The sequence below is a fragment of the Talpa occidentalis genome, unplaced genomic scaffold (assembly GCF_014898055.3).
Source record: "Talpa occidentalis isolate TD23 unplaced genomic scaffold, MPIMG_talOcc4v2.1 talOcc4.2, whole genome shotgun sequence".
Taxonomy (NCBI): domain Eukaryota; kingdom Metazoa; phylum Chordata; class Mammalia; order Eulipotyphla; family Talpidae; genus Talpa; species Talpa occidentalis.
The window spans coordinates 66,379,634-66,406,847 of NW_023602073.1; the positions used below are offsets into that span (position 1 = coordinate 66,379,634).

At 35.0% G+C, this 27,214-nt stretch overlaps 1 protein-coding gene across 3 annotated transcripts in view; it reads right to left on the reverse strand.

Annotated features, from left to right (window-relative positions):
* The window catches only part of SUPT3H (SPT3 homolog, SAGA and STAGA complex component), a 426,450-nt gene that overhangs the window by 220,779 nt on the left and 178,457 nt on the right, over positions 1-27,214 (reverse strand). For all 3 annotated transcript variants that reach the window (XM_054698841.1, XM_054698842.1, XM_037519827.2), the window contains one exon: positions 3,385-3,469. In XM_054698841.1, the coding sequence (XP_054554816.1) occupies positions 3,385-3,469 (85 nt within the window). The remainder of the gene's footprint in view (positions 1-3,384; positions 3,470-27,214) is intronic.

The window sequence follows — 27,214 nt, forward strand, 5'->3', positions numbered from 1 at the left end:
ATGACAGAGCTTGTATTTCTGTCTGTCAACTAAACTAAAAGCAACAACAATCTTCAGAAGACGCACAATAGTATATTATCTATAATATCCACATTTAAAACAAAAATTACTAGACATACTAAGAAACAAAAAGATAAATGAGTAAAAGGAGGTAACAATAGAAATGGATTTCAACATGGTTGAAATTTTGAATTTAGGAGACAAAAGACTTCAAAGGAACTATTATAAATAAGTTCAAAGAACTAAAGGATGGGAGTGACATTAGGAAGATGGCTGAATAATACATCCCACACTGGTATTCACCCTCAGCAAAAATAATTTAACTACCATGCATGGACAAAAATGCCTTTTGGGTTGCTTTGGGATTCAACGAGGGGATTGCAAAATTCTGGTGGAGTCCAGAACTAAAGAAAGTTGTTTTGAGAACACAATTCTGCATCAGATAGCTGATATGCTCTATATGGTAACAGGAACAGACCCAGAACAGCTCTGTACTTCTAGTGACTAGGTTACAGTACTGTTTGGATGAAGTCCTGTCACCTGTCATCAGTAACACATATCAGAGAGCCTGGGAGAAACCATACCCACTCATACCTTGGGAAATAGTGACATAGAGCTCTGTCCCAGTGGACCCTGAAGTGGCCGGTGAATAGGTTCTAACAGTTGCAGTCATGGTCTGAAAACCTACAGAAATAAGCCTACCAAACTTTCTTTATCTGTAGATTCTGAAGGTCCTAAAACCAGGCTCTAGTCCCTCTCAGGTGAAGGTTGGAACAGTGCTACTGGCAGATGAACCTTCCAGGAAATACATCCAGTGTGTAGATGTACAGCATATCAAGTACAGCTGGAACTACATCAAAATAAAAAGCTTCTGTACAGCGAAAGAAACACCCTACTGATTGGGAGAAAATTTTGCATACTGATTTCTACCAATAAGGGACTGATAACAAAGATCTACAAATAGCTGATGTGACTCAACAAAAACAAAGTATAATCCACTCAAAAAATGGGCAGAAGAGCTAAAAAGACTCTTCTCCAAAGGTGAAATGCAAATGGCCAACAGGTATATGGAAGATGTTCAACATCACTTCTAATCAGGGAAATGCAAATCAAAACCACTATGAGATACCACCTTAAACAGGAAACAAGTGCTGGCAAGGATGTGGAGAAAAAGGAACCCTTCTACACTGCTGGTGGGAATGCAAACTGGTCCAACACTATGGAAAGCTGTGTGGAGATTCCTCAAACTACTAAAAATGGAGCTCCCATATGACCCACCAATTCCACTCGTAGGAATCTACCCAAAGAACACAAAACCATTAATTCACAAGGATCCCTGCACCCCTATGTTACTGCAGCACTATTTACAATAGGTAAGCTATGGAAACAACCCAAATGCCCAAAAATAGATGACTAGATCAAGAAACTATGGTATCTATACACAATGGAATATTACTCAGCAATCCAAAAAGATAAACTTATGCCATTTGCAGCAACATGGATGGAGCTGGAAGGGATTATGCCCAGTGAAATAAGCCCAAAAGAAAAGGAAAAATATCGGATGGTTTCACTTATAGGAGGAATGTAGGGGAAACAAATAAAGGATCAGGGAAATAATAATTATAATGAATTAAAAGACAAAACGAACAGGCAACTGTAAATCAGAGAAACTCTTAAGGGAAGGGGTATGGAGAGGGGTCAAAACAGGAGGGAAAGCACAAGGGACTACAGTGATGGTATACATATGAACTGGTGGTAGGAATTCTACAGGGACTACACCTGAGAGGAAAATGCATATATTGTATAAAAAGGAAGAATGATTTAAAAATAAAAAGTTCTTAAAACCATAAACTAACAACAATGTCAGTTAAAGAATTAAGTATTGTTCAATAAATGAAGTTAAGTGGATAACCACTCCTTTATCAAAAAAAAAATTATTTTACAAATCCAACAAGGTTAACAAACTTGCAAGCAAGATAATGATGATAATGATGAAAAAAAAGTCCTAGACACATCGAACTGCTAAGACCAATAACAAGACAAAATCTTAACATCAACCAAAGCCAACACATTACATATATGGCAACAATAAACCAGTTGACCGTCATCAAAAACCAATGTATGCCAGTAAAAATTATAATACCATATTCAGAGAACTAAAAGGCAGAAATTATCAACTGAATTCCACAGGGAAAAAAGGGACATATTTTAAGAATAAACATAAGGAAAAAGTTGAGAAGAAAAAAAATTCGTCATTGGCACACATGTAATACAAAAAATGCTAGTGCACTCAAGCTGAAAGACACAATTTAAATGATAATTCAGATCTATAAATAAGAACAGTGAGTTTGGAGAATGGTAAACAAGTAGGTAAATATAAAATAATAAATATACTACCTTTTTTCTCTTTATTCCTTTAAAAGACATGCCTCTTTAAAGGAAATAGGAAGATAATAGCATGCATAGATTAAATAACTATTAAATTAATAAATTTCTATAATGTTGTATATTAACAATAGTACTAAAGAGTAAAATATACTTACTTTATTTACTTTTAATATCTGAAAGATTTTAAAAGATATTTACTTTTAATATCTTTTACACAGCAAACTGCTAAGACCAATGAAAAGAGAAAATCTTACCATCAAACAAAGGCAACATGTTTTATAGATGGGAACAAAAGAACAGTTGACTTGTCATCAGAAACCAATGTATATTTCTGCCATATTAACCATGTTAGTACAATGTATATACTAACCTACATTGGTTTCTCCACTTGTAAGAGGAGAGGGTACATGGAGACACAGAGACAACGTAGAGAAGGTCATATAATATGGAGTCAGAAAAATACTGTCAAGTGAGAAGCTTATTAATAGTATTACAGAATGTTAATTCCTGATTTTGATAATTGCACTATGATTATACAATACATTAACAGAAGAAGCTAAAGGATATCTGGGAATTCTTGTACAAACTTCTTTAAGTCTAAAATTCCAAACAAAAAAGTTTTTAAAAGATTTCTGAAAAAGGGCCTCCCCAGTGGCGCAGCAGTTGAGCGCTGGGTTGCGAAGCTGCCCGCAGCCTCTGTGGTGCCGGTTTGATCCCTGGCTGCTCCCTGGCCACTGGAGGAGGGTCCCACATGGTGCGCAGACCTCTCCTGCCACCCGCTGCTCCCCTCAGCAGTGTACTTCGGTCCTTCTGCCTGCTCTGCTCCCGGCTCTGGCTCTGGTGAATTCTCTCACCCTCCCGCGCTTCTGACTGTATCCAGTGCTTGTGTAAATAAATAAATAAATCTTTAAAAAAAAAAAAAAAGTATTGTGCTGCAACCCCAGTATAATCAGAATGCAGAGGAGAAATATCAAATAAGATTATATATGTTCTTACCAGATTAACTAATTGAGTGTGTACCACATCTTCTACCAAAACTGCTGTTTCATGAAGAGGCCGCCTAGCATCACCTAAAGAAAACCTGCAAACAAACCAGAAAACATCAATATTGAAGAATATAAACTTAAGAAAGGCATAAAGTAAAAAATTATTTATTAGGATAATCTGTTAAATAAAGTACAAATTGATCTCCCAAACAACATATTGAATGTGCAATTTTCTTTGGTCAAAGAATTGCGTCTTTCTACACAAACTGCAATATCCAAAGAAAACTGCACTGTTACCTGCTGCACTTTTCATTTGTGTAGTCATCTTGTAAGTTAGTCACTGTTTTAAAGTGTAAAATATTAACAACCACTTCATATTAACCAGAAAATCATGATGCCATATTCAATTATCAATACAGTAACAGAATACATTAAAAAGGTATTTAATATAAATAAAATGAAAGTTGCTTAGAAAAAGTTATGTAAATAATATAAACTATTATTTATAATTATATAAAAGCATATTATGAAGAATGGATTACAGAATTGGTCTTAAAAGTCATCTTTTCAACTTTTGCAAAGTAGACTGGATATGCAGAGAATCCCTTTTTGGTAAAGAACATTTGAAAATACACCTAAAGAGGTGTGAACCTATAACCCAAAAAGAAAAAGCACAATGAAAAATTAAAAATTAGTATTCAAGACATGCTTTAACCACAGTAGACAGGACAGAACAGAATACAGACAAGATGAGAAAAAAGTTTCTTAGGATTTCTAAGAAACATATACAGAGGCGTGGGAGGGTGAAAGGATTCACCAGAGACAGAGAGGGGATCAGAACAGGCAGATTGACAGAAGTACACTGCTGAGGGGACCAGCAGGTGAGACAGGAAGGGTCTGCTGTGCCATGTGGGTATCTCCCTAGCCAGCCAGGAATCGAACCCGCACTGCAGGGGCTGCAGGCAGCTCCACAGGGCTGTGCTCAAACCACCTTGCCACCAGGGAGGCCCTATATTTATCTCTTTTTAAGTTTTAAATATGCATAATACTAGTACAAAACCTTGGTACAAAAAGTAAACACAAGAGAAACTTCAAAGAACCTAAAAATAAAATAAATAGTAATTTTTAAATAACTTATTTAAGGACATCAGAAAAATTTTTTGTTCTGATTTATACACACACACACACACACACAGTTAGTAGCATACCAACTGTACCAGTCTGTCTTGGAAATAGGAATTTTCAAGTTACCCTCTATCAAACAAGTCAGTTATTCTAATTATTACTAATCAACTAATTATTACTAATTAATACTAATTATTACTAATTAACACTTTTTCTTGAAATAAGATAAACCAATAAATTACTTTTAATAGGAATGAAAAAAAAAACTTGTTTATTTACTTTCGAACAATTACCCTTATTACTTCTAGGGTTCCAAAAATAGAGAAAAAAATAGCACCTGAGGAATTTACCACTTCATTTGGAAATAATCCTTTTCCATGACATAAAGTTGGGGACCCAAGAGAAGAAAAAGCATGCAGGTCAGAAGCCACAGATGTGACCCCACAAAAATGATTCACATGGCCAGTATCCAACTTATTAGATTATAATAATGCCCCCAAATTCCCAATATATAAGATACAAGGGGAAGTCAGCTATGATGACTGGAAATTAGACTGGAAGTTAGATGACCTGGATCCAGTTCCCACTTTGACACTAAATATAACTCTAGTCTTGGGCAAGTACTTTTTCTAGGTACCTCAGTTCTTCAACAATGAGGAAGTAACTGGATTGGATGACTTTAAAGAAGCTTTTTCAGATATCTGATTTTGGCCTATGAAAACAGCCATAATCCTTAGGAACAGGGTTTTTAAGTTTTAAATCCTAAAAAAATTCTGTCTTTCAGAATTTAAAGAAAATAATATTTTAAAAAAAATTTATACAAGAAAACCCTTGTAGGAAAAACCTTACTGAACTGAATAAGTTGAGTAATAATCATGAACTTAAGAAGAAATGCAAGTTTTTAAATGGGTAACTGAATGTAATAAATTAATAAACACCATTGGAGGAAGGGTATAATAAGGTTACAATTTATTCCTGGTCTATATGTGAAAATAGTTTCCAAGAATTATTCCACTGTTTTGTTAAGATATTAAAATAAAAAAAAAAGATTAAAATAGTGTTTGTACTAGAGAGAGGCTATTACAACAAGATTTTATTTTATTCTACTTTAGCATATTTAAGAGGGTCCACTTTTGAGTTTAAAACACTTATCTTCAAAATTTCAATCCCTGATTAAGAACAGAGTGGAGGGCCTCCCTGGTGGTGCAGCAGTTGAGCGCTGGGCTGCAAAGCTGCCTGCAGTGTCTGCAGCACTGCTGCCAACGAGGGTCCCACATGGCGCTACAGACCTCTCCTGCCGTGCCCGATGCTCCCCTCAGCAGTGTGTTTCCTCAGTCAGCCTGTTCTGTTACCTGCTCTGGCTCTGGTGAATTCTCTCACCCTTTTGCGCTTCTGACTGTACCCAGTGCTTGTATAAATAAATAAATAAATCTTTTTTTTAAAAAAAAAAGGTGGAAAGATAGTGTTAAAGAAATTCTTTAATTAAAGAGTCTTTCAAAATTTATATCAAGTCATCATCGTGTTATACACTTTAAATATCTTCAATTTTGTTTTTTGATTATACTTCAATAAGGCTGGGGGGAGGAAGAATTCTGAAAAAGAAGCCAAGAGGATCAAATTCTCATAAAAATCTGTGACAGAGAGCCTTGCCTGCTAGACCAGTCTTGAAGAACACAGGGCCCACATGCAGATCTGCTTACAGAGCATCCAGGAACCAAAAATAAAAGGACAAAGAGAGATGTTTCATTAGTGCCTTGTGTGCATCTTCTTAGATGCTGAGTTGCTTTCAGTACTTACCACTGGCTACAAACTCTAATGTGGTTAAATTATTCTGAATGCTGTGGTTAAGTAATTGCTGTGGTCTTGGGAACTAGTTACTTTTTTTTTTTTAATTATTTCTGGGTTTTTGGATGTGTTTCTACCACAGGTAATTGAAGTTGCTTTGGAATGGACACTGACGACTGCTTGGTGTAAGAAGGCCTGGTGTGACTTTCCGTTCCCAAAAGAAAGTTACCCTTTTCCCTTCAAACCACTTATTTGATTATACTTTTATAGGCTAGGTATTACTATAATACCCAGGAATTTCTCCTAACTAGAATTAAAGTGAGTAGCAGACTAGAACATAACATAAACTTTACTCAGCTAAGCCAGAACTAGACAGCACATGCAAACACAGACATCATGCCGTTTGCGTCATTCTTGCCCAATATTTGTTGAGACTGATTTACCCGCTGTCCAAAGAGGGGAAAAGAAGTGATCATGCCTTAAATGATCAGTCATCCAAGGCAATAAGACATAAACACATGCAAATTATCCTTATTCTTCAATGTTTAATACCTCTAACTTTGGCCCACTATATGATTTTTCTCTAACCATATTTCAAAGGAATAAATGAATTTAACATTGGCTCTGAGAAAGCTAGTGATAGGTCAATTAAAATATCACATAAACACCTAAAACAAAGTTTTTCTAGCAGTGATTATTTTTTTACTGCTTGACTGATCTTTCAAATCTCATCCCCTTTACTAAGATATACATTCATATATAATTTAAATGAACTTTGAGAATTTTTATTACTCTATGAAGCATAAAATATCTGAGGACATAAAAAAGCAAGATTACGAAATCACCATTTATGATATAGAGATTATAATACCAATATGAAAAAGTACAGATATATATTATTACCTATATTTGCTTAAAATAAAATTAAAGTTAAGGTAAAATTTTGAAAAAATAAACATCACTTCTAAGTATTAATCACTCAATCAAATAATTATTGAGTGCCTAGTGTCAGGCAATATTCTAGCTGATTAGGATACATTAATGAAAAAAAACAACACTTAAAAAGTTTGCATTCCAATGAGAGAATGATACAGAAAACAATATACTTTACTAGAAAATATGCTGCTAGATAATTATGTATAAATTGCTAGATAATAATATGTATATTGAAAAGATGACAGAAAAAAACAAGGGTCAGAAGATGCAAAGTGTGGGAGAGGCAAAAGAAGACAGTGTGAGATATTAAATGAACATTTATCAATGTTTGACACATGAAAGAAATGGCTTTTAAGAAATGGAAAAGAGAAAACTACCTTAGAAAATTTTTGTGAAAACCAACAACTCCTAGGAAAGCTCATCTACAATTATCAGTCATGGAAATGTACATGCGAGAAAGTTTACTAAAATAGTATAATATCTATATGAATCTGTAACAATTCATAGGGTAATTCTTTCATATGCCCTACATTCTTAAGCAGTATGTATCACCATAATGAGTATGAACATAAATCAATGACTATTAGCACCACTTATTTGAGGAATAGGAAAGACAATGTGGGAGAAGTACACTGACCACTGGATGTTAGTTCAGGGAAAGTCCCAGAGGATTATTTATTCTATTCATATTGTTTTCTCTTTTTTTGAAATTTTTTATTTTATTTTATATTTTTTACATCATTTTTCATTTTTGCACAGTGTATGCATTTTCATCTTGCATATAGTCTCCATACAATTTCCAGCCCCCTTGTTTTGAGGGAGGGGGTGAGAAAGAAGTAGGATATATTTATATTGTTTTAAAAAGAAGGAAAATAAAGGGCAGAGAGGTTAAATAACCACCTCAAAGACACAAAGTAGGGTCAAAAGTTAGACCTTTTACTTAGTGCAGAACTCCTTTTCTGCAATACAAGTTTAAGTGTAAAAACTGTAACAAACTAGATAAATTAAAGGCTCATTCATCAATTATTAGGATTAACAAAATAATACAAAGGGAGTGCAATTGATTTATGTAAGGAAATAATTTTCAAGACTTTTGGAGAAATAAGTAATAACTTCAAAAAAGTTATTTTAGTTCCTTAAGCTCTCAAAATATAAATAACACAAGAATTTAACTACCTTACTTTGCTGAAATTTAACAGCCAAAAGTTAGCATTCTATAACTTTGGCTATAGACACACTATAATCACAAATTTCAACCAAATTTACAAGCACATTTCATGGTTTGGGAATCAGAAATTTAAGAAAGTTAAGGAATTTGCCCATGGCACTAGCAATCAGTAGTAAGTGAAGAAATTACACATTGTGAGACAGTCACCTAGAGGTGGGAGAAGTTTGTACCATACAGATATTTAGAACATTAGCAAAAGGGAATAACTTGGCATACTATATCGGCACTTTCCAAACTGATGTTGTCCAGAGAAAAGGTATTCTTCTGTTAAATGAATTTAGAATACGCCATGTTACTTTATTCTTCTTTATTTGCAATGCATGTTACCATATTAGACACTCTGTTGCAGGAAAGGAACTTTTGGTTTTAAATGTATTTACTGTGTATATAATCATTTTTCTAAGCCAATTTAGGTATATAGCATTGAAAATCAATTTAGGAAACACTGACATAAGCAATAGAATTCCAATAAGACTTAGAAACATTACACAATACCAAATAAACTGCACTCTAAGGTGTTAGAACTTCCAAGTTCTTCAGTTTTAAACAATGAGGTAATGATAATGATTATAGTAGCCCACATTTGCTTGTTTTTCTTCCTTACTCTTTCAACTAATGTTTATGGTGGATCTGCATCATTCAGCTCCTCATTTCTGAAAGTCAATCAGGAACAGACTCTTTTTGGTAAACACGCCTGAGTGCCAACCAAGGTACGTCACTGAGTCACCTCGCTTCTACAGATAGTGCCAACCTTCAGAACACCAACCCCTGAACTCCATGCTTCCTGAAAACTTTACATAAATCACCTGAGAGGTCATGCTTGATGAGCATAAATTTTTCCTTTATTTTTTTTTAAGATTTATTTATTTATTCATACAAGCACTGGGTACAGTCAGAAGCGTGGGAGGGTGAGAGAATTCACCAGAACCAGAGCGGGGAACAGAACAGGCATACTGACGAAATACACAGCTGAGGGGAGCAGCGGGCGTGGCAGGAGAGGTCTGTCACGCCATATGGGACCCTCGCCTGGCGGCCGGGGATCAAAACAGCACTGCAGAGGATGCAGGCAGCTTTGCAGCCCAGCGCTCAACCGCTGCGCCACCAGGGGAGGCCCTAAATTTTTCCTTTATAAGAACATTTTCTCTATTTCAGATGCAGTTTTCTTTCTTTCAGGTAGTGAATGAAAGTCTCATTTTTCACACACTGTCTGAGAAAGTCTGTTTTCACAAACCTGTCAGCCTAAACCCCATATTCCTGAATTTTTTATTTTGAAAGAGCTCAAATTAACAGAAAATTTGGAATGACAGAGCAATGAACACTGACCTATCTTTCACCTGGAACCAGAAATTAACATTTTGGAACATTTGTTTTCTCTCAACATTATATACATGTATACACATCACACACGCAAGGTACATATTTGTACCTTTATCTACACTATATTTATTTTTCTTTGAATAGCAAACATTTATTGAGCACTTTTACTGCAGTGCCTGGCATACTTAAATGAATTAGGTCACTTAAACTTCTTAAGGACCTCATAACCCAGCATCACTATAACAGTCCTTGTTGTCTTGGAGAGACATTCCTTTTTTTCTTCCTTTTTTTTTTAATTGATGTAACATGGGTTTACACACTGTATATGATTCAGTGGTACAGGTTCACACCTCTTCAGATGTGGGCTACCACACCACACCCACCATCAATGCACCCACATTGTTCCACCATAGTTCATTGCCCGTCCCCCCCCCCCCCCGCCCCAGGTACAGTCTACCTTCCCCTCCCCATCTGGTAATCTTAATTTACAGTCAGATTTCTAGGGCTTGTTTTGGTTTGGTTTTCTCTGACACTTTATTTTGCTTCTTTTTATTTCACATCACATAAATGAAAGAAATTCTATTTGTTGACTTCCACATACTGGCTTAGTTCCACACACACCACCATAGTCAGGCTCAGAGACCTCTAAAACCAGATAAAAAAATCTATCCTTTACATGACAGGTCTTAAAAAATATGTACAGTTTGCTTAAATTGTTTTGTGATAAATAGTATCTTCTTTAAATAGTTTTATTAAGAGATCATCTATAAACCATATAACTCACAATTTAAAGTGTACAATTCAATACTTTTTAGAAAATTTAGTTTTGAGCCTCCCCGGTGGTACAGCGGGTTGAGCCCAGCGCTGTGAAGCTGTTCGCAGACTCTGCACCACCAGTTCAATTCCCGGCTGGCCAGGGAGATTCCCACATGGCACAGCAGACCTCTCCTGTCTTGCCTGCTGCTCCCCTCAGCAGTGTATTTCAGTTATCTGCCTGTTCTGTTCCCCACTCTGTCTCTGGTGAATCCTCTCACCCTCCTGTGCCTCTGGCCTGTACCCCAGCTCTTTAATAAAAATAAATAAATCTTTAAAAAAAAAAAGTTAAAAAAAAAGAAAATTTAGTTTTACCACCATCACCAGAATCAGTTTTAGAACATTTTCATTATTCTAAAATGACATTTCATGCACACATACAGTTAAATCCCATTATCATCTACAGTCCAAATCAGCCATTAATCTACTTGAAGAAACCATGTACCCATTTATTTTCTTGCTCAAGATTAAAGATTGCCCAGTTCTTATCATTTAGGTATCTATATAAAGGGCATCTTTGAAAAGACCTTCTCAAACCACCACCACTTCCAATCCTCACCTGAATCGGAGCAGTTTAGCATTTATTTGCTTTATATATTGAGGTCTTGCCTAAGACATCTTTTAAAGCACAGGTAACCCAAAAATTTAAAATAAAGAAATGAAAACCTCTATTCTAAATGTTAAGTCATACATAAGTGAAATATAAAGTCTATAGCTAAGACATATTCTTGAGATAACAGATCTACTAAACAAAATTTTGTGGGTTGGGAAGAGTTGAAGCGAAGATGAAGCTGCTTTTGTCTGGACTATAATTGCCCAAGTCATTCATAAGAATATCTTGCTGAAATGTTTCACACTATACCCTGGCATTATTCTAGCACAAAGGGGAATTATTTTACTCTGATGTAAACTGTGAACTCATGCAAGTAGCTACTAGTTACAAATTCAAGAATTTTTGTTGCATTGATGTGAAATTCACCAGGACATAGTGACTAGAATCTCCCTCACCGCACCATTTTTAAAATTTTTTTATATTTTATTTTATATAATTCTTATATCATTTTTCATCTTTGTACAATGTATGCATTTTCATTTTGGTTATATTCCCCATACAATTGCACCCCCCCCCTTATTTTGACTCTAGTTCTTCCTCTCCCTGCCCCTTCCTAATCCGCCCCCCTCCACCCCGCAGTGTGTCTCTGGTTTATAGTTGCTTGTTGATTTTGATTATTACTTTGCATTGATTAGTCTTTTTCCTGGTCTCTTATTTAGGTTTTCTAAATTCCTACTATGAGTGAGACCATCCGGTATTTTTCTTTTTCTTTCTGACTTATTTTGCTGAGCATGATCCCTTCCAGCTCCATCCATGTTGCTGCAAATGGCATGTGTTTATCTTTTTTGATTGCTGAGTAATATTCCATGGTGTATATGTACCACATCTTCTTGATCCAGTCATCTGTTTTTGGGCATTTGGGTTGTTTCCATAGCTTAGCTATTGTAAATAGTGCTGCTATAAACATAGGGGTGCAGGTGCTCTTTGGAATTAATATTTCTGTGTCATTTGGGTAAATACCTAGGGGTGGAATTGCTGGATCATATGGAAGCTCTATGTTTAGTAGGTCAAGAAATCTCCAAACAGCTCTCCATAATGGTTGGACCAGTTTGTACTCCCATCAGCAGTGCAGGAGAGTTCTTTTTCTCCACAACCTTGCCAGCATTTGTTGTTGCTAGATTTTTAATATGTGCCATTATCACTGGTGTAAGACGGTATCACATTATAGTTTTGATTTGCAATTCCCTGATTATAAGTGATGTTGAACATTTTTTCATATGCCTGTTGGCCATTTGCATTTCCTCTTCAGAGAAGTTTCTTTTAAGCTCTTCTGCCCATTTTTTGACTGGATTATTTTCTTTGTTCTTGTTGAGTCTCATCAGCTCTTTGCAGATTTTTGTGATCAGTCCTTTATCATTAGTGTTGTGTGCAAAAATGTTCTCCCAGTCGGTGGGGTTTCTCCTTGTTTTTGTTATTGTCTCTTTTGCTGTGCAGAAGCTCTTTAATTTGCTGTAGTCCCAGCTGGTTACCTTTGCCTTCACTATCACTGCTTTGGGTGATGTGTCTGTAAAGATGTCTTTGATGTGTATATCACGTAGTGTTTCGCCTATATTTCCTTCTATGTATTTTATGGTTTCAGGTCTTATGTTTAGTTCTTTAATCCATTTTGAGTTGGTTTTTGTACATGGTGTGAGGTATTAGTTGAGCTTCATTCTTTTGCATGTAGCGACCCAGTTTTCCCAGCACCATTTATTGAACAAACTTTCTTTGCTCCAGTCGCATCATTTTTTAAATGATACAAGCTCATGTTAAAATTATAACTTAGACTGTCTTAAGTAACATTCTGAAAATAACACCTAGTAATAATTAATAACACTGTTCAAAATAATCTTTGTTTCAACTGTGTATTTCCTGGGTTGAATTTGTTACCCAAAACTACTGTTTTGGAAAACAGTGCAAAGTTGTTATATTATCTATTTAGCAACTCAGAAATTGATTGTGCAAATATTTGTGACTGCTGACAGGAAAATGCATAATACTTTCCGGTTGTAGTTATAACACATCCCATTTTCTCCTATGCAAAGGACTTCAGATTCAGTCAGGAAGTGTACATAATAATTGTCTTTCTAGAATATGAGACTGAACAACGATCACTCACTGTTCTGAGAAAATTCAGAAAATGCTTACTTCGAGTCTCAACAATTTCCTCAAATCATGGAATTATGCACAGAAGAAAAGTATTTTAAGTCTGTTCTCTGGACCATGCATACAAAAATAACATGAGAAAGACGTTAAAACTTAATTATATGAACATTTCTTCTAAGAATCAGCATATAGGACATAGTGATTTTTTTGACACTACTTTAGATTACATGCTCCAACTTTAAATCTTGACATGTATAAATAAGAATCAGCACACACACTGTCACTGAAATGCATATATTCATCTTTAAAGTACATGATGAAAAGCTCTTAGTCTGTATTCCTAGTCACCTACAAGAACACATGCAGTTTTCTAAATGTATTAAAATATAAATGGAAACATACACTTATGTACCTACCAACCACCAGCCTATATATTAATAAGAAATTTCATAAGGACTAGTAACAAGTAAAAATATTAGCAATAATTAATATCAATAAATTTTATTAACAGTTTGGTTTGAAAATCACAGAATCCTACAACTTTGAGATTCTTGTTATTTATTACATTAAGTCTTTGAAACCTGCTTCTCCCTTTGGTTCTGGTTATTTGCAACCATGCACTGTTTAGACATCTGACCACACAAGGAGTGTCATATTCACATCTAGCCTTTGTGTACTATGTTTGTTTATTTTTTCATTGAACTAACTCCTGAGAAATTAAGTTGAGGGCACCACCCTTAAGAAATTTTCCCTAGGGCCTCCCCGGTGGTGCAGTGGTTGAGCGCTAGGTTGCGAAGCTGCCTACTGCCTCTGCAGCACTGGTTCGATCCCAGGCGTCCGGGCAAGGGTCCCACATGGTGCGCAGCCCTCTCCTGCTGCCCGCTGCTCCCCTCAGCAGTGTACTTTGTCAGTCTACCTGTTCTGTTCCCCGCTATGGCTCTGGTGAATTCTCTCACCCTCCCACGCTTCTGACTGTACCCAGTGCTTGTATAAATAAATAAATTAAAAAAAAATTTCCCTAATGTCCAGGTTTAATTTAAATGTTACTCCATGGTATATTGCATTGATAATCCTAATGCTTTATCACAGACTATATTTATTGCCATTGCCAACTAACTTTAAGTGCCCTCACACTGTAACTCTGACTTTAATCATGTAATTTGCCAAAGCCAACAGGATGTTAGCAGATGTTAGCAAGCAGAGGCATTCTAGGCTGTTTGAATCAGCTGACTTTTCATCCGCAGACAGATGAGAGAATCCAGTCAAGATTGGTGGAGCTGCCTAATCTGCTACACTTGACACGTAAACATAAAATGCTTTACTACTGAGGTTTTATGGCTTTTTGTTACACAGCATTATTGTGGCAATAAATAATGGGCCTACCCTTCTAGATGCTTCCATAGCACGTAATATATATTAGATCATACTTTTAAGTGACATACTTATCTCTTCTTCCTTAGGATTTAGGCAAAGAGCATTTCTTATTTAAATTTGTATCTTCAACATGCCAGTAGCATATCGGCATGAAATGTTTGTGAAAAAGAAGTGTGTGGGGGAGAAAAGGAAGGAAAGGAAGATGGAGAGGAAGAAAGAGTCAGGGGGACAAGGTGGGTGGGTGACAGGCAAGAATTTAAAGGAGTGTTGAAGAGGAAAACATTCTTTTAAAGACAGGTGATGAAAAAGGGCAGCTATTTAAATGTCCCATCTGATTTCACTGAGATCTCAAGATTCCAAGGAATTCCCATGGTGTGCATTTTCAGCAGACACACGCATTGGATACTGCTAGAGCAGATTAAAATCTTAAGGCATATAAGGAGCTGCCTGTTAGATTAAAACAACAACAACAAAACAAAAACTTCACTTCACATGACTTGTGGATATAACATTGGGATGAAAAGTCAATGACTACTGTACTTTTGGCTGACAGCATAGGGTAGTTTTAGTTCTATAGAAGATACCACAGCAGAAAATCAAAGGGTATATTGGTAGAAATCTCAACATTTTCATATGCAGAGACCGAAGGCAGAACTTCAAACATGCAAAAGAAAAAAGGCCCCCACTTTACTTTTTTTCTGTAATTCCAACACATTTCCATACCTCATTGCTTCTGTACCTTTGCCTGGCCTCAATAAGCAGCCAACTTTTATCACCTATTTAATACGATTATATTTTTAAGATCTTGATCAAGGTTTCCCCTTCCATGAAATCATCTCCAACATCTATCCTAAAAAGAACTAATTATATCTTTGGAAATTTGTACATATATATTTATAGTATAAGAATGTTACATTAATGGTAAATTGGTTTTTGGTAGAGCTCTGATATTGTTCATCTTTTTGAAATGCAAGTGCACACAGTGAGAACTTAAATAATGCTCACTGAAAAGTATCTTAAGATAAAAAAATGTAGAAAATTTTATTACAGTGTGGTTTTTTTATGTTATGCTTTTGGTGACAGGTAAAAATTACCCAAAAAACCAGATTAATGAAATTTCTTCTCAACAGCAGATGCAGAAAACAACAACAACAAAAAAAATGAAATGACAGATATTTATAATATGTACTGAGGATTTAACTTTTTAACTATTTGCTAGAAACTACTGACAGATTTAAATGTCAAAACAATCCTATGAGTTAGATACTATTATTTCCATTTTTCGGCTTGAAGAGATTAACCAGATTACCCAGGATTACACATATAGTGAGTGACAAAAATGGGATTACAACTCTTACCATTCTAACTGCCAATTATTAAAATTAATATATAATATTGTCTCACATGGAAACTTAAGACACCTCAGTTTTTTTTTATTTCAGGGCCTCACCGGTGGTGCAGCGGTTGAGCCCTGGGCTGCAAAGCTGTCCGCAGCTTCTGCAGCGCCAGTTCAATCTCCAGCTGGGCAGTGAGGGTCCCACATGGCACACAGACCTCTCCTGTCTCACCTGCTGCTCCCCTCAGCAGTGTATTTCGTCAGTCTGCCTGTTCTGCTCCCCACTCTGGCTCTGGTGGATTCTCTCACCCTCCCGCGCTTCTGACTGTACCCAGTGCTTGTATAAAATAAATAAATAAATCTTTAAAAGAAAAATTTATTTCAACTTCCACCACAATAAAACACAAAACATGAAAAATTTTAGAATATACAAACATAAATTCAACTGGGTGGTTGGATTGGAATATTGAGTGACACGTGAATAAATTACAGATGACTTTTTCACAATTCAATGTTGAACACACAAAAAAGTAATCCAATATATAAGGTTTTAACAGTTGACTTTACAGCATTAAAAGGAAAAATCTGGAGAACAGGAACATCAAAGGCTTTTTATATCAATTGCCAGAAAAAGAAAACTACTAGAAGTGTTATTTTCCAAGTCAAATGCAAGTAAATGGCTTCTTCTCTATTCATTCAAATAGTTGAGTCGACCACATGAAATCCATCTTTTAAATCTCACAAATTAAAAATTTTAATATTAAAACTGCATAAATAGGAAAATCCCTGGTACCTTTATGCATAAGTCAAACATGACATGCATAAATCACTGGGTTTCTGGAATGAAGTTCAGAAATCATTCTATTAATTAATGTATAATGTCCCAGGGATAAAACTTGCTAAAAATTTATGCTTTAATGCAAAAATACAAAAACAATAAGCAGAGTTAAATTCATCATACTAAAGGTATTATAAGACAGATAATACACAAATTGCAACTGAATCTTGAGATTGATTATACTCAAAGTAAGATTTTCTTTGTAGGCCAAAAACACCAATATCATTCATATTACACTCACAGAATAAAATCTGAGAAAATAATAAACAGAGAAAAATCTGAGGAAAATCTCATTCTTGGGCCTTCTCCATACAACTCCTTGAATTCAGGATCTTTGATTTCTACAACTTCAGATTCCCACAGAAGAATTAGCCTTCTTTTACTATGAACAGATTTCACATCTCAAACCCCTTGGCAAATCTCTGCTTAATCTTTATAGAAGAACCCTCAAGCAAATTTGAGAGGAAAAAAGGAAAAAGCGATATCCCATGGTGTGGGGTCAACAGGTTTCCAATATTTAGACAAGTGTAAACAATTTGTCTCCCTGAGTGTACAGAAGGTAATAGAATATTATTTCAAAGTTTTCTCAGTTTTGGGGCTCTCTCAGTTCAACATTTTCTCAGTTTCAGGGAGCTCCCAGCCCCTATTCCAAAGTAAAGATATTAAATTATGTTTAGGTAATTGTTGTAATAAATCCTCCACAGCTGGATGACTCAAAACAATATTTAATATTTCAAAGTGACTCATCATATTGTACTATTCAATTAATCATTAAACTGTGCACATTTTTTTTAAACATTTATTTATTTATTTATACAAGCACTGGGTACAGTCAGAAGCGCGGGAGGGTGAGAGAATTCACCAGAGCCAGAGTGGGGAGCAGAGCAGGCAGAAGGACGGAAGTACACTGCTGAGGGGAGCAGCGGGCGGCAGGAGAGGTCTGCGCGCCATGTGGGACCCTCCTCTGGTGGCCGGGGAGCAGCCGGGGATCGAACCGGCGCTGCAGAGGCTGCGGGCAGCTTTGCAACCCAGCGCTCAACCGCTGCGCCACCAGGGAGGCCCTAAACTGTGCACATTTTAAATTACCAATGTTCTTACAAAATCTCAAGAAATTTAAGTGAAATTACAATTTTTTTAAATGAAAATAATGAAGAAATAGTATTTTCTCTCTACATACGCTTCAATTTTAAAAAAGAAGATGTAAAATCAATTTTCTACCTTACTGTATTATTCATATAGGTGTTATCTTTATTATTGGTTAAAATGCAATGTCTGCAACAGTCTATTCCAGACATGGAATAGAGGTGTGGGCACTGGGGAAGCAGTAGAAAACTAGCACGACTATAAACTTTTAGTACATGTTATAAGAAAAACAGAAAAATCTTATATCAATTCAGTACAACTACCTCAAATATCTTAAAATCATACGCATTGCACAGACAAAGCCCATATTTACATGTACATATATATGTTAGTTTATAGAGAATCTATTCTTTCTCACTATGTATATATATTCTCTATAAAATTTTAAAACAATTTCATGCCACTTTTGGAATAAGACAAATATTTGCATTTATAAAATATTTATATTTTTTAATTTATAAAATATTTAAATATATATTTTTAACCTACCTGCTAAGAAAACAAAACACTGTACTTTGAGAGGATATTAAATCCACCATGATTAATTTTATTTTGTTAACTAACTTTATCCTAACGTTATCATGATTAACAAAAATTAAGCCTCAAGGCCAAATCATGACATGGATAATGTGGCAAAGACAAAAGAGAGGGTTTATCTTATCCCCATGAAATAGTTTAACAAATTGGAAATATTTTTCAAGGGGAAATATATCTGAAGGAGATATTTTTAAATTATCTCAGGAACAGGAACACTTCACGTGTATTTTCTAAGTTTAAGTCACATTGAATAGTAAATTCTCTGACAAATCAACAAGAATAATCATGATCTGCATATTGCTAAATTCTTTCACTTTGGATTGCATAGTGAAGAGGAAGACCAGAAATTTAGTGTCTGTGTTCTATTTAAGTTTTATCATTGAAATGTTGGAGGATCTGGAGCAAATTTTTTCACATCAGTTAAACATTCCAATAATACTATGAGCTGATAAGAGATTATTAATGTTTACAAAGACATATCTTAATTTACATAAAAATTTAATTCAGCTTAAGAATACTAAATGAATATCAACTAAGAGGGAAGCCCTCGGGCCTCCCCGGTGGCGCAGCGGTAGAGCGCTGGGTTGCGAAGCTGCCCGCGGCCTCTGCGGCGCCGGTTCAATCCCCGGCTGCTCCCCGGCCACCGGAGGAGGGTCCCACATGGCGCGCAGACCTCTCCTGTCGCCCGCTGCTCCCCTCAGCAGTGTACTTCGGTCCTTCTGCCTGCTCTGCTCCCCGCTCTGGCTCTGGTGAATTCTCTCACCCTCCCGCGCTTCTGACTGTACCCAGTGCATGTATAAACAAAACAAACAAACAAGCAAACAAATAAATAAAGAAAAACATGCCTCTATTAAAAAAAAAAAAAAAAAAAAAAGAGGGAAGCCCTCTTGTGAAGGCTGAGAACATAAATGTGAGTAACACCAACTCCTTGTGAAACCTAAAAATATCATAAAGCACACCTGTAAATGAAAATACAAACAAGAGTACAATTGTCCTTAGTTAGTTTAATGTAAAATAATACTGAGTATTCACTTTTAAAAAAATACATGAGGTAGCCTAACAAGTTGGGAGAAAACCATTGGTATAATCCTGGGTCTGCAATTTTTACTAGAAAAGGTTAAATAGCAAATAATTTCATCTTTGTGGGCCATAAGGTCTGCAACAATGATATAACTAGCATTGTAACACCATTCATTCTAAAATGAATGAATGAACATGGCTATGTTCCATTAAGATTTTACTAATATCATTCAAATTTAAATTTCACATAATTGCTACAAGTCACAAAATACCATTCTTCTGGTGAGTTTACCAACAATTTCAAAATGTAAAAAGTATTCTTGGCTAAATGGGCAGAAGAACTTAAAAGACATTTCTCCAAAGAGAAAATGCAAATGGCCAACAGGCACATGAAAAAATGTTCAACATCCCTCATCATCAGGGAAATGCAATTCAAAACCACATTGAGATACCACCTTAACATCAGTGAGAATGGCACATATCAAAAAAAAAAAAAAAATAGCAACAACAAATGCTGGCAAGGATGTGGTGCAAAAGGAACTCTCCCTCATTGCTGGTGGGAGTGCAAACTGGTCTAACCACTATGGAAAACTGTCTGGAGGTTCTTCAGTCTACTAAAAATGGAGCTACATATGACCCGGCAATTCCACTCTTAGGGATCTACTCAAAGGACACAAAAACATTGATTCAAAAGAACACCTGTACACCTATGTTTATTGCAGCACTATTTACAATCTGTAAAACATGGAAACAACTCAAATGCCCAAAAATAGATGATTGGATCAAAAAGATGTGGCATATATACAAAATGGAATATTATTCAGCAATCAAAAAAGATAAACTCATGCCATTCACAGCAACGTGGATGGAGCTAGAAGGAATTATGCTCAGGGAAATAAGCCAGAAGGAAAAAGAAAATATCAGATGGTTTCACTTATAACAGGAATATAGGTGAACCAAATAAGACATCAGCATAAAAAAATAACAACAGTATAAAACACAAAAAGCAAAAACAGACAATTATAAATCAGAGACATACTGAAGGGGAGGAGGTGGGAGAGGGATAAGAGGGAGGGAAGGTGGAGCACAGGGTACTGAGGTGATGGCACACAGGTGCATTGGGGAAGGAAATTCTATGGGGACTACACCTGAGGGGATGGGGGGTAGCAAATATTGTTTAAAAATGAACAATGATGTAAAAAATAAAAACATTATTTAAAAAAAAAAAAAGTATTCTTGGCTACATGTCCTATACAAAATGATGTGGCTTCGAGGATCTGGCCCTCAGACCAAAGTCTGCAACACCTGGTGTAATCAAACACCGATACCAAATAATACCAGAATCCAGAATGATACAAGTAGGGGCTGACCATAATTGCTACTGGTGTTCAGAGAAAAAGAGAGGGGGAAATATGTTAGATAACCCAAAAATATTTCTTTGTGTAAGGAGTACTTGAGCTAGGGCTTGAAGTGAATTAAGGGTGAAGAGAACTTATTTACTGTAGCTCCTATCTCTATACTTAGAGCAATTGCTTCTCCAGAGCAATACTGCTCTGGTGAAAAAAAAAAAACCAATATTCTGTCAAAATATAAATAAAAGAATAAAGCATCATACTGTTGTTTAAGCTTTACTGCACAGCTTACCAATTTTTGAAATATTATATAATCATACTGAAGTTTTAAAAAAAAAACTGAGATAGATCTGTATACTTTAAAAAATGGTATATGGAAGTCCTACCGACACCTCAGAATATGACCTTACTTGGAAACAGGGTTATAACAGTTAAAATGAGGTGATTAGGGTGGGCCCATGTTACCAATATGTTGGGGGACATAGGGAAATTGTCTTCACATCAGCTAAATATTCTAGGTGTGTGATTATTTAAGAGATACTACAATATCATATCTTGAATATTTAGCTGGCATCCTTATATAAAGGAGAAATTTTGATACAGAGAAAGAAACACATGGAAAAGTCAGCAGTATGACTGGAGTGATGTATCTAAAAGCCAAGCACCAGAAGCTAGAAGAGTCAAGGAAAAATTCTCCTCTAGACTCTTTGAAGAGCCCCTGATGTTGAACCTAGAGCTGTCGGACAGTGTCTATTTTAAGTCACAGTTTTTGACACTTGGTTAATGAAGCCCTAGGAAACTAAACAAACATAACAAACTATTAAGAATGCTTTTCACTTTGTAAGACCTCCCTACTCAAAGAGCATGTCCTCATTTAACAAATAAATTAAATATTAGGTCTGAAACAGAATGAACAATGCATCAAAACTGTCATGTTAAAATTAAATTGACTTTCTTTGAATGACATGGTTATCAAACAAGTCTTTTTCCTCAACATTTCAAACCAGATGTTCTTTAGTTAGGTACACAGGCAGAAAGAAAGAATTATGTTCATTTATCGCTGTTGCCGTTTGGTGTCAGGTGAAAGTTTCCTGAGTAAAGCAGATTAGTAATTAATTAGGCAGCTCAATTAGGGGTCCTGGTGTCCTCACTGGCCATATGGTATATCTCTGCTCATTAAGTCTAGTGTGCCCCTGAATAATCCAAGAAATGGCCACTAAGGCCTACCTTCTTTACAAATGCAGGTAACATAAAGCAATCAGAAAATCCATTGGATCCATGTCAATTTTTCTTTTTCAAGATGGAGCTTCACATGAAACATGAAAAGAAACCACATTTTTCTTAAAGCAAGTAAAACTTACCTACCTCCCAAAAGTTCTTATAGTAGATACGCTTTAACATTTTCATTAAAGGATCTGTAATGTTTTAAATGTGAGCACAGTCTCATTTCTTCAGAAAAATAACAATAGCTAGGGCACTGTCTTGAATTGAGGCCACTCAGTAAAAATAAGACAGCAACATCAAGACTACCACAGAGTTGTTAGACAGCCTTTTTTGTTATATTAAGAGTATACATAATTATTTAACTTTATACAACACAGGATATTTTAAAACTATTAAAAACTCAAATTATAAGATACAATTTGTTATCTTTACATTTTGATAAAACACCTCTGAAATTGTGCATTTACTACTCTGAATGGTAAAGAGAACTTAATCAAGTTCTTAATTAAGAGAAAAAAATATGGAATTTGAGTTTCCTTATATTCATCTAAAGAAGGCTGCTTGATCTAGGCCATTTTTAGCTGTTACCTCCTTATTTTGTTTTTCCTTCTCAGGCTTCCAATTCATACAAACACTTTATCTGGAATCTTTACTAATCTTTGTTCCAAAAGGAGTACTTTCTATAATGTGTAGAATTAAAACAAGGTGGTAGGTTCAAATCTAAGTCATAAACCATAGTCCCAATTTTACGATGGCCTATAATGTACAAAGATAAGAAAAACTTATTTGGACCCTCTTGGTAGTGATTCAGTGGAATCATACTAGATATAAATTTGGAGATATAGTTCTTTTTATATTTAAAGTGGAAGTTGAGATTTGTATAATCAATTAAACATATTTGGGATTAACAATATCACCATCAGATGTGGTAAGAGAGCACTCTACCTTGACCTGAAGGTCACAAAAACACCACCAGTACCCCCTCACTAGTATATCTATTCTTATGACAAATACCAGTTAGGCCGCAGTGCAGAGCATCTTGACATTTTTCACAACTAAAGGTTACTGCACAGGGAAGCCAAGAAGGCTTAAGGGATGTATTGCTACTGACACAGGAAAGGCACATTATTCTTAGGATTTGAGAAGATTAAGTAGCAGAATGCTGAGATTCTCTAATATGTCTCTCAGACAGCATAAAAATATGAAAGGTTCTTGCATTACAAAATACCATTTTCAAACAATGCCAAGGATATATTTTCTTCCCTCTCGCCCGTTCTGGTTTGTGATTTCAAGGCTATTTACTATGACACAGAGTACATGGGCCATCATTTCAGTTCTTGCTCTGTAACCTGCAAATTTTGGCATCAAGCTTGAGAAAAACTGGGATCAGATACTTTAATGTTCAAGTGTAATCATTTCTTATTTCCATCACAGATCTATTTTTCAGTAATTGAAAAAAATAGTATATGTTTAGAAATTCTGGATTAAAAATATTAAGAATTACTGACCCCAACATAGTCCAAAAAATAAGTGGACATCTTTCCTGTCTTTAAAGATTTCCAGTAAAATAAAGTCCAAAGCAGTATTACTGTTTATGTTAAAAGTTTCCATTTTCAGTTTATTTGTATTTCATCCACTAAAAAAAAATGTTTTGAAAAAGGAGATTCGCGTAGAACACTGGCCAAAATTTCAAAGAGATCCAAACACAATTTCTTAAAATATGAACTTAAGAGTTTAATTTCTCTGAACTCAAATTGGTACATTTTGGTGTTTCCTCGGTGCCCAAATTTAAATTTCAAGGCTTCTTATCAAACAGTAACTAAAAACGAGCTAAACTCACAAGTGTGTAAAGAAGTAAATATCCACTGGGGGGAAAAAACCTGATTTACAGGGTGGCCCATTTAAAACAGTTCCCATTTAATAATGTGGCTGTGCACAGGGCCTCTTTTAAATGGGCCACCCTGTATGAAGCTTAAGTCCAAGATAAAAAATGTCCTCCCTTGAGAATTTTTAAAAACCAAAAACACTGTAGGTTTAGTGGTTATTTTTAAGGTTTTAGATGGTTTCTTTGGACTCCTTTAGAACTGAAAAAAGATGGATACACATTTAAAAAATGAAATGTTACAACCACACATCTATAATGAGAACCAGTGCCAGTGGATATTTTTAAAGCAAATTAAAACGGTCAACTTTTTTTTTTAACTTAGGCAAACAGCTGCTACACACACAGTGCACAGTAACTACTTTTCAGCAAAAGTTCAGAAGGAATTTCCTAATGAAGATTTATAGGATGTTCTGGGATTGATAATTAAAGGTTCCCCAAAAAAGATATGAATGACAGCATCAGAGAAGTGAGGGTTAAGGGTACTGAGTATGCCTGTCCTCTAAGGGAGGGGCCTGGAATTTAGAATAAAAAACACACAGTAGTTACCACAAAGGGAAATGAGGATGAAACAGACATGGAGCAAAGCTTTATTGTATATCTTTTCTCTACAGACTTCAAAGTCAAAGTGTTTTATAAGATTTCAAAGTGATTTCTAATGTTTAAATACCTCTGTAATTTAGTTCAGTCTTTAAAAAGGGAGTGGGAAAAGACAAAAAAGGAAAAAGCTTGCTTAAAAAAATTATATTGTTAAAAGAGATTATGGGTTCTGAAGATTCTGATTTCCATTCTGTACCTGGCTTGAATAATGCTGTTTCCTCTCCAAAACCAATAATAACAATAGTAAAAACAGTAACTATGAACCTTCCAATCATACTTAAAGTGCCAAGTAGTCTTCCGAAACCTCCACAATACATGAGTTTGCTGTACTTTCATCCTTTCCATTTACAGACAACTGAAGTATGAAGAGATATGTGACTTGTAGTAGATTACAAACATAGTAAAATTACCTGCTGTGATTCAACCTAACACTCAGGTTCTACAGTCAGTGCTCTAGAGGATTAGGATCTTCAAAAAGCACAAGCAATCACACTGTTCCCTGGAAGCAATATTTTGAAAGGATTATATTCTGAACGTGACATATCCAAGTGCTTTTTCAAGTGAAGCAGTCACATTCAACTTCATCCTCAGAGGAAGCTCATTTATTCAGCAAATACTTATTAAACACCTTATCGTGACAACTACAGGTTTAGAAACTGGGATAAAACAATGAGTAAAACAGACATTTTTAATCTCAATGGTTGGGTCATACATACCTGGGATGAACGTTTAGCTTAAAGGCATATATTTATTAACAAGTCAGTAGATAATAGGGTAGACCAAAATAATGGCTTTGCTGTACAATAAAGTTTTACCTGATTACAACTATTCTTTTGGACAAAAACAGTAGGAAGTAGGTTAGGTAGAAGTAAGTAAATTCAAGAGGGAAAAAGCAGTAGATTCAATGAAGGAAGCAGTAGAAACACAAACAAAAATTTCAAAATAGAAAAAAAGAACAGTGAAGAGGGGGGAGAAAGAAGACAAAGAAGTTACAACAAATACAGAGAAAACCAGAAAGATAACAATCTCAATAGTGAGTTGCTACCTGGTGTGTTTAATGGTATCTCATTATAGCTTTAATTTACATTTTCCTTAAGATTAATACTGTTTAGTAGTTTTCATGTGTTAATTGGCATTTCATATACCTTTGTAAAATTCCAATTCAAGCCTTTTGCCAATTTTTACTGACTTTCCTGATTTTTTATTATTCAAGTATAACTGTTATATAATCTGGATACAAGTCCTTCATCAGACATAGGTACTACAAGTATTTTCTCCCAGTCTGTGGTTCGCCTATTAATATAAATTTGCAGTAGATCCAGCATATCTGTTAGAAGTATAATCTTTCATCATTGGGGTACTATGACATTTTTGTAGAAAATCAACTGGCCACCTATGCAAGTCTATTTCTGGACTGTCCATGCTATTCCATTGCTATATATATATATATATCTCCTTCTGCCACTACACAGTTGTCTTGATTTCGGTAATATTTTTTTCTTAACAACCTTAAAGCAGATACTGTAACACCTCTAACTTTAACATTTTTAATAAATGCTTGGGCTGCTTAGTGTTCCCATATAAATTTTAGTATAGGCATTCAATTGCTTTTTTTTCAAAGCCAGCTGTGATTTGATGTTAATTGGGATGCATACATGCAAATCAATTTGGAGAGGATTGACCATAAATTTAAGTGGTATTATCTCCATTTAGTTTTTGTTTTTTTCTCTCAGAAATGTTTCATAATTTTCAGTGCACAGGTAACCTAACTAGGGGGGAGATCACTTGCTGGAAAGGTTTTTATTTAAGAATACTATGTCTTTACTTTGAGATATAGGACTATTGAGATTTTTCTATTTCTTCTTGTCTTTGCTTTGTTAATTTGTATTTTTAGTAAAGAATTCATCCCTTTCTTTCAAATTATCAGTATTCCTCTATTATCCTCTTAAAAATAGAGGGAACTATAGAGATACTCTGTTTCATTCTTGATTCTGGTATATTTTGTGTTTTCTTTTTTCTTTATTTAGCTAGGGGCTTAACTTTTTTTTTCTGTTTTCAAAGAACCAGATTTTATAACATTGATTTTGTTGTTCTATGTTCTATTTTACTATTCCTACTCTTATATATTTGATATCTCCTTTTTCTTCTTAGGATTTTATTTTTATTTCTTTTCCATTTTGTTAAAGTAGAGGTTTAAAATACTGATTTTCAACCTTTTCCCTTTCTTTTCTAACATAAATATGTGCAGATTTTATAATATAAATTTACTAGTAGGCACTACCTTATAAATTCACCTTTAAATAAAATTTTGATATATTGTATTTATTATCATTATGTAGGTATTTTTTCTTCCCTCTCTTTTGTCAAGTATGCTTCCTCTATTTAAAAGCTCTCTTATTAGGTACACACATGTTTAAGATTATTGACTTTTCATTGTCAACTGATCCTCTTATCCTTATACTCCTCTTTATCTCTGACGTATTTCTTATTCTGAATCTCTCCTTGTCTGATATTAGTATAGCAATTATTATAGCAATCAATATTAGCAGCTTGATCAATTATTGTGACTGGCTTTTGCAAGTTCAAGAAAATAAAATGACTTTTCTTAAAGTCACAAAAATTTATTATTACC